Source organism: Limulus polyphemus, unplaced genomic scaffold (assembly GCF_000517525.1).
Source record: "Limulus polyphemus unplaced genomic scaffold, Limulus_polyphemus-2.1.2 Scaffold410, whole genome shotgun sequence".
Taxonomy (NCBI): Eukaryota; Metazoa; Arthropoda; class Merostomata; order Xiphosura; family Limulidae; genus Limulus; species Limulus polyphemus.
Genome location: NW_013666020.1, coordinates 191,317 through 200,644, shown reverse-complemented (window position 1 = coordinate 200,644; position 9,328 = coordinate 191,317). Strand labels below are relative to the sequence as shown.

The window sequence follows — 9,328 nt, the reverse complement described above, 5'->3', positions numbered from 1 at the left end:
TTTCATGATAAATTTATGCACATTGCTCTAGGCTAGGTGATCCCACACTACGTCTTTACGCTTATTATACCAACACTCACTACACTTATAAGGGATTCAAGGTACCACCCTAATGCCCCCCTTGCACCACCGTCACTAATGGGCAGACAGTAATCTATGTGGATAAATGCATTTTGGCTTTTATGACTCCACCTATTTAAAAAAATAAAATAATAATAAAGCGTGACGTGACACACACTGGACACTGGGTTTTATACAGGTTAAATAGACAAATGAAACTGTACACCTAGAAAATTATTATAATATGTTAAATTTATAGATTACAGAAAACTGTAAAACTTGGAAATTATTATAATGTGCTAAATACATAAATTAAAGAAACTTGTAAAACTCGAAAATTACTCCAATGTTTTAAATATATAAATTAAGGAACCAGAAAGCTGTGAAACTTGTTAATGGTTACAATATTTTAAATACATAATTGAAACAAAGAAAACAATATATATCTTGAAAATTGTTACAATATGTAAAATATATAAATGAAAGAAAGCTGTACAACTTGGAATTCCTTATAATATGTCAAGTATGTAAATTAGAACCAAGATAAGATGTTTGTGCATTTTGGTAATTGCTACAACATGTTAATTATACACGTTAAAAGAAATTAATCTGTACATCTTAGGAATTATCACAGCTCATAACTTAATTTGCCAAGAATGATGTATCTTTATAACATATCAACCCTTTTGTTGTGTTATTAGTAGTGAGCAAGTCTGCTGCGGATAGTTTCTTTCCCGATTCAGTAGAACATTTTCCATTTCTCCAAAAGCACTCTGAATGAAAATACGATTATAAAATAATTTCAAGTTTATAAATGATATCTTAAAATGTTTCCATGAAATCTATGATAATTCAAGTGTGGTTAAACAATGAACTTAAGAAGACGTGGCTGATGAAAATCACCGTCTTTCTGATGCTTAATAATTGAACAGGAAACAAGTGTGGTTAAACAATGAACTTAAGAAGACGTGGCTGATGAAAGTCACCGTCTGTCTGATGCTCAATAATTAAACAGGAAACAAGTGTGGTTAAACAATGAACTTAAGAAGACGTGGCTGATGAAAGTCACCGTCTTTCTGATGCTCAATAATTGAACAGGAAACAAGTGTGGTTAAACAATGAACTTAAGAAGACGTGGCTGATGAAATTCACCGTCTTTCTGATGCACAATAATTGAACAGGAAAATAGAAAAAAAAAGATGTACGTATATAAAACTAAAGAGTCATTCTTCTCAAATTTTGAAATGAAAAATATTGAAATAAACCCACAGTGGCACATCGGTATGTCTGCGGACTTACAACGCTAGAATCCAGGTTTCGATACCCGTGATGGGCAGAGCACAGGTAGCCCTTTGTGTAGCTTTGTGCTTAACTACAAACAAACAAAATTGAAAGAAAGTGGAGAAACTACAGTTAGAACAAGTCTTGGAATTGTTGCAACTAAAATTATGAAAACATCTATGCTATCTCGGAAATTAATGAAACAACAGCTTCTCATGACAAAGACAGTTTAGAACTGAAAAAGAAGACAAAAAACACAAGACCTGGGTTATCCAACTAATGATCAAAAACTGACTCAAAGGTGTGACAGTTGTTTGTTGGTCGAAATGGGTCCAGTTGCGGACGTTCGATTTTCATAAGGACAGCAAAGAAAGAAATTCAGAATAAATTATCACACACGTCGACTTGACAATAGAAATAACAAGAATATGAATTCAATATTTGGTTAAATGCGATTCAGTGTTTTGATTTTGGCTGCAAGGTTTCCATCACAGCTAACTATTCACTATACAAATTTGTCAGCACTCTTAAGTTGAAGTGAGAAGCCAATATATCACCAGAATGCATTTCGTCATTGAAAAGATTTATAAACTGAACAACATAATAAACTCAACATTTGATACGAAAATTCCGCACCTGATTAAATAATAGACATAGCATTAGCAAGCTGCGCCTAGATGACATAATGTCTTCATAACAGTTCATGATACTCAAAACATTGTTTTTCGTGGAGGTCATGATCAGATATTCATATTTGGAAGTGGAAATTTCTTGAATATTCGGCCGTATTTATCCTGGCAAAGTCCCACTTGGGACAGTGGTAAGTTTACGGACTTACAACGCTAGATCCGGTGTTCGATTCCCATGGTGGACATAGCAGATAACCCAATGTGGCTTTGCCTAAAACAAATATACAATCCTGGTAAAAAAAAAAATACCCTTAGCAGAATTACCATGCAAGAAATACATAAGAACTATCTGAGACAGGATATCCAGATTGAGCTGGTTTAACTGTTGTCCAACGAGATTCAAGTTCATGAGCTGACTCCTGCTAGAAATACGAAGTGTCATAAGATCGTACTCGACTATAATATAGATATAGAGCCTCTCAGGACAAACGACAATGATCTTCGGTTTGTTGCAATTATTGAGACAACTGCAATTGAAGATGATGAGGTCAGTACTGTAGAGCACTTCTTGAGATCTTTTGAAGCCTACGATGCAACCTACTGTTGCACCGAGAAAGAGACAAAGCGTACAATTCTAGTTTGCTACTTCATCTCATCATTGTTTCCAAGCGAAAGGTACTGACCGTTTCGCTATAACAAAGTAAAATCGATGATGTTTAGGGACTCCGACTCAATCTGGGACAATTCTACAACGCTCCGATCTCCATTGTAGAAGCCAAAACCATCACAGGAGCTAGAAGAACAAAATCGTGACTGAAGGAAAAGCGATCGTTGCTAAGATACCAAGTTTAAAATATGTGATTAGTCTGAACATATGAGATCAACGTAGCCACAAAGCAGTAGCAATATAGTTGTGATGACGTGTCTCAAGCTACCCCGCAACAACAATACATATACATTCCTTAAGTAGTACATGAACAATGAAGGTTCTGAAAAAATATTGGTGGGCGCAAGGGATTTTGTAGAAGGAATGGAAATTGCTGGAAGGTTTCCTCAAAAATAGCAGATTTTCTTGCGAAATGAAAAGAGAGAGAAGAAGGCGGACTTTCTTTCGAAAAAAAAAAAAGAGAGAAGAAGGCAGATTTCATACAGAAATTGTGATAATCTTATCTTTGGTCAATAGCAAAACTTCCAGGCCAAGTTCTTTTACAAATTCACTCAGTAAGTGAGCAGTAAGTTTATGGACTTACAAAACTAAAACCGAGCAGAGGTAGACTACTGTGTACCTATGTGCTAAAACAAACAACTAATTAATCTTTAACAAATATGAATTTGATTTGTATTCCTCCTACACTTTTCGAAAACACTTGAAAACAAAATTTGAGGGAGAAGAAGTCTCATTGAAAAGTTACCTACGGAGACAGAATAATAGTATTGACCTGGATTTCAAAGTAAACAGTACACAGCTATATATATATATATATACACGACTTCCTAATAAGCCACCAATTCTATTCACAGTATTCCATGATAAATCATTAATTTGAATTGCAATAATTCCCTCATAAACAATCACTATAGTTCAAAGGCTTTCCTAATAATCACCAGTTTCATTCATAGTTTGTTTGTTTGTTGTTAAGCACAGAGCTATACAAACCACAGGTATTGAAACCAGGTTTTTAATATTATAAGCCTCCAGAGTTACCGCAGAGCCACTGGGAGCTTGATTTATAGCATTTCCTAATAAATCATCAATTTGATTCATAGTACTTCCTAATAAGCCATCACTGTGATTCAAAAGTATATTCTAATAAATAACAATAAGGTTCATAGTACTTCCTAATAAATCATCATTATGATTCAAATTACTTCCTTATATATAACAATAAGGTTCATTGTACTCCATAACAAACCATCACTGTGATTCAAAAGTATATTCTAATAAATAACAATAAGGTTTATAGTACTCCCTAATAAATCATCATTATGATTCAAATTACTTCCTTATATATAACAATAAGGTTCATTGTACTCCATAACAAACCATCACTGTGATTCAAAAGTATATTCTAATAAATAACAATAAGGTTTATAGTACTCCCTAATAAATCATCATTATGATTCAAGTTACTTCCTTATATATATAACAATAAGGTTCTCAGTGCTCCTTAATACACCATCCACGTGATTCAAGTTACTTTTTATAAATAGCAATAAAACTATATAAGGCTATGTGGTTACATCTTCAAGTTACTTCCTTATATATAACAATAGGGTTCTCAGTGCTCCTTAATACACCATCACCGTCATTCAAGTTACTTCCTTATGAATAACAATAAGGTTCATAGTACTCCATAACAAACTATCACTGTGATTCACGTTACTTCCTTATATATAACAATAAGGTTCTCAGTGCTCCTTAATACACCATCAACGTGATTCAAGTTACTTTTTATAAATAACAATATGGTTTGTAGTACTCCATAATACACCATCACCGTCATTCAAGTTACTTCCTTATGAATAACAATAAGGTTCATAGTACTCCATAACAAACTATCACTGTGATTCACGTTACTTGCTTATAAATAACAATAAGGTTTATAGTACTCCATAATATACCGTCACCGTGATTCAAGTTACTTTCTTATAAATAACAATAAGGTTTATAGTACTCCATAATACACCGTCACCGTGATTCAAGTTACTTTCTTATAAATAACAATAAGATTTATAGTACTCCATAATACAACATCACTGTGATTCAAGTTACTTCGTTATAAGTCACAAAGGTTCATAGTATTCTGTAATAATACCATCATGAGTTAAAGTAATATCATAATATGCTATCAATTGGATTCATAGTATTTTCTGATGAACCTTCACTATGATTCAAAGCATTTTTTATGATTCATGTTTTCCATAAAAATCACTAGTATGATTAATAATGTTCCTTGATATATCACCAAGCTGTATTTTTGTCGTGACAACAGTAACATGCATTGAAAAATACCAATGTGGTTACATCTTAAACGGACATTATATGTTTATTTATTACTTTGTACTTTTATGCACGATGTCTGTTAAGCAGAATTACTGTTTAATAGCTTAATGGCTAAATATGTTGTTGATTACATCCAACAGATGAATCAATTAATTATAATTATTTCAAGTTTCAGTTTTCTTGTATTTTGACTGTTTATGCACCTTCAGTTATATAGGGTTAGTTTTATTAATTAATAAGACAGTTTCAGTTTTGATCAGAGGTTATTGATAATCAATATTATATATTTCAAGTTTGAAAAAAATGGAATTCAGGACACCCTGGATGAATTACGAGATTTTGTTAAAAACGAAACAAAAGGTCAAGAAGGGGACATACTTACTGTTACAGACTTCTTGAATAAAGTGACCAACTTTTTCGAGAAAGAGTCGGCTAATTTGACCCAAGAGGAAAAGAAGGAAAAAGCCATAAACATCACTAACGTTGTAGTTGATACGTGTAGCGAAATTATTGATAAAGAAATGTCCTGGCAGGAAGTACCACAAGTAGGTATACTGACTATAGTCATTATAGGTTTAAAGAACGTGAAGTACATATTTAAAACATTATAAAAATACTAATCCCACTTTCTAGAGTTGGGCGAATTAAAGTATACTGTCTGTTTGACTCTTGGAAACTGTATTATTGTAAGGAATAAAGTAATATAAAGAACAAACATTTATTTATACTAACATTTTTCTGAACTTTTAAATGAAAATTAAAATATTCCGTAAAATTGGCTTTTTGTCCTGGTTAGCTTATAAATATAACAATATTCTACTGATTGTACGGTACGGAGAAAACTTTGTTATACATCAGTTGGCGTTTGGTTTCATATTCTTAATTTTTGTTATTAACAAGTAATCTTTGAGCAAACGACAGAAAATATGAATATTTTGGTAGGTAGTGGGGTATCCAATCAGATACGGAAATCCGGAGCTTTACTATGCTGTTTTCTTTGATCCAAGTAGTCGTTATGGTGTTTCTATCCTACCAAAGTGGACCACTCACACGCTATTGTCATGCTATTTCGCATTTACGTTAGTACTTCTTCTCTCTTCTCATCCTTCTAGCATTCTTGTATTTCACTCAGAAACAGTCTTCGTATTCTCCGTTCCTTACCTACTGTTGAATCGTTCTCCTCCTTCTGCTCTCATCCCCATTTGCGGGAAGGTCGTTGGATATACCAGAAGTTTACCGCTGTTATACACAGACGTACTTATCTTTGGGCACTTGATAGCTCCTCCTCCGCCGAAACTTCTTTGATCTCTCTTACGGCTAACTTTTCGAGCAACTGAAGTGTGTGGATGCGATCACGATGGATTCCCGGCCCCATATAAAAATTCTTTTAAACTATCAGTCATAAAGAGAGAGAAAGAAAGCTGGTCTCTATCAACCAATGTGTTTTATATTCACAACCATATAACTTTTACACTACAGCATCCATGTATTTATTGTGTTCTGATATACACAGAAACAAATGTTACATTATTTATAAGTTCAGCCAAACCAGTCACTACCTAAGTTATCCTTCTTAACAGTTATGTTTGTCCTGTTTAATGTTGAGGCCGATAAGAACCCTCCGTTGTCTACAGCTTGGAACAGGTTGGAGACGATTTCTGACCGACGTATCTGTCGGAAAAGTAAGACATATTCAAATGTTGAAGGTACAGCTCCAGAATGTTAATGAAACAACAACATAGATTTATTTTACAGTATCACTTCAATATTATAGTAAATGTAGCCTTTGTCGTTTTATTTACGTCTCTTCATTGTTACGTTTTATAGTAACAAGTAATCTCTGACTCAAAGGCAGCAGAAATGGTAAGGCACTTTGTAAAAACCGAATCCAGTATTTAGTCTTTTTTTTCTGAAAATCTACACGAATATTCATTATTGTATTAGGAACCCAAAGGTGTCCGACGATCTATAATTGGATAACATCTAAAGAAGTTATGACTGATTTTTGTCCTTAGAATTGAGTGAATTTTTTACCCTAATTCAGACAGTTGATATGGCAATGATGTATTAAATGATCTATGGAACACTAACTTTTTTCACACTTTTTGTGGTGAAACTTGTAAGGCACTGCTGAGACAACGAGTCAGAATCTCTGAGTGTTTATTCTTGACGAGATGGAAACGAGGTTGGATTCAAACTAAGCTGAAAATGTAAAGTAGCAAAATGTCCGAAATATTAGCGGGCCTAAATTACTGCCTCAACTGAAACTTAACAGAATTTAAAGTCTATAGTAAGGACACTTTGAAGCAAATTACCTTTATTTTTCTCAAGTGTTCAAAAATTCAGTTTTTTACATAGGTCACATATATATTTGAATATCCCATTCTTCAGTTTTCGTTACATGTATATTCTAGCATTTTAAAAAAATCTCAAAAATGATTGCCGTGATATTATCCACTTTTCAATATTTTATACGAAGTTCATGCAAGTACACGTTATTGTATTTCCAGTAGGTTTTTTTTGCACCAATATATCAAAATAACTTGAGTGACTTACACGCTAGTAACGAGAACAGGCATTAAGAATTTTCTAATACACCATTACATTAATGTGATAAAAGTTACAACTCTATTTTTATAGAAGGATATAAAACAGCTTACTCAGACTGAAGACTCAAAACAAACGATCCTTTCCAGTTGTTTTTATTAGTTGAATCATCCCTTAGTTGATTGTATGATTTATACATTTTTGAGCAACTGACTGAGAAGTGTATGTTTTGTTCTCCACGTGATTGAGTCAAAAGTTGCGTTTTATTAACAGGAATATCTAACAATAGTTTAGAAACCCACCCTGCTATTAGCTGTAAACTACAATACTGAGCAATACCAACTTTCATTAGCTCAAACTCTGAAATATAGTACTGAACAATACCGGCTCTCATTAGCCCAAGATGTGAACTACAGTACTGAGCAATACCAACTTTCATTAGCCCAAACTCTGAAATATAGTACTGAACAATACCGGCTCTCATTAACCCAAGCTGTGAACTATAGTACTGAGCATATACCAACTCTCATTAGCCCAAGATGTGAACTACAGTACTTAGCAATACCAACTCTCATTAGCTCAAGCTATGCACTATAGAATTGAGCAACACCAGCTCTCATTAGCCCAAGATGTGAACTACAGTACTTAGCAATACCAACTTTCATTAGCCCAAACTCTGAAATATAGTACTGAACAATACCGGCTCTCATTAGCCCAAGATGTGAACTACAGTACTTAGCAATACCAACTCTCATTAGCTCAAGCTATGCACTATAGAATTGAGCAACACCAGCTCTCATTAGCCCAAGATGTGAACTAAAGTACAGAGCAACACCAGCTCTCATTAGCCCAAGATGTGATATATACTACTGAGGAACACCTACTCTCATTAGTCTAAGATGTGATATATACTACTGAGGAACACCAACTCTCATTAGTTGGTGATACACAGATTCTTACCCAATCGATCTAGTTTGAAACTATGGTTCTCAGATGCTCGTTATATCAGCTTGCTGTCGAATGTTTGTTTATATATATTTAAATTAAAACTTACATCACGGAGAAGTGAAGATAACATGCCAGTTTTAGCTGGATTGATGAATATTCTCATGTTACTTTTTAGAACGATATGATATAAAGATGTCCAAATAACTAATAACAAAGTGTTTCGTTGGATTGAATTTCTGGTAAAGAACCGTGATTATATCTTTATTTTAAATCGTCTTGTTCTCGTCTTCTAAGAAGCATCTTAAAATTATTCTTGTATTTTTGTGATCCAGTGTTAGAAGTCGCCAAGATTCTACGAGAAGACTATGTTAACAAAACACTCCGATTACCTCTGAATGATCTAATGTCCGCAACTTTCTCCCATTCCGCTTCTGTTGTTCTTCCTCAAGGGTTTGTAAATACACTTGAGGAGGGAGAAGAAATTCCTCTGGTGTATACACAGTACAGCGGAGTTGACAAGGTGTTTGGAGAAACTTGTTCTGAAAGGTATCGAATAACATTTTTGATTGTTATGATAAACAATATTTTTATTTAAACAAAACACCTATAGAAGTGAAACAAGACAGGTTAAATCATTTTGAACTTTGTTTATTCTGTGACTTGTAAGTTTTTGTTTGGTTGCTGGGTGACTTTGAATTCAGTTAGAATAATTCACTAATACTGAGATGTAGCCATAAATGTAAGTGACACACATTAAACATTATACATAGTTTTATGAGTGTTTCGTATTAGAATTTCGAATAGCAGAAGCAGAGTTAACTGATAATTTAAATTTAGTAGTTAAATTGTACTTTGGATT

General features: G+C 33.6%; 1 protein-coding gene across 1 annotated transcript in view; it reads left to right on the top strand.

The window, feature by feature from the left end:
* Positions 1 to 9,328, top strand: part of LOC106458056 (adhesion G protein-coupled receptor L3-like) — an 85,808-nt gene that overhangs the window by 52,358 nt on the left and 24,122 nt on the right. The window contains exons 10-11 of the mRNA XM_022384190.1: positions 5,268 to 5,523; positions 8,802 to 9,015. Coding sequence (XP_022239898.1) covers positions 5,268 to 5,523; positions 8,802 to 9,015 — 470 coding nt within the window. The remainder of the gene's footprint in view (positions 1 to 5,267; positions 5,524 to 8,801; positions 9,016 to 9,328) is intronic.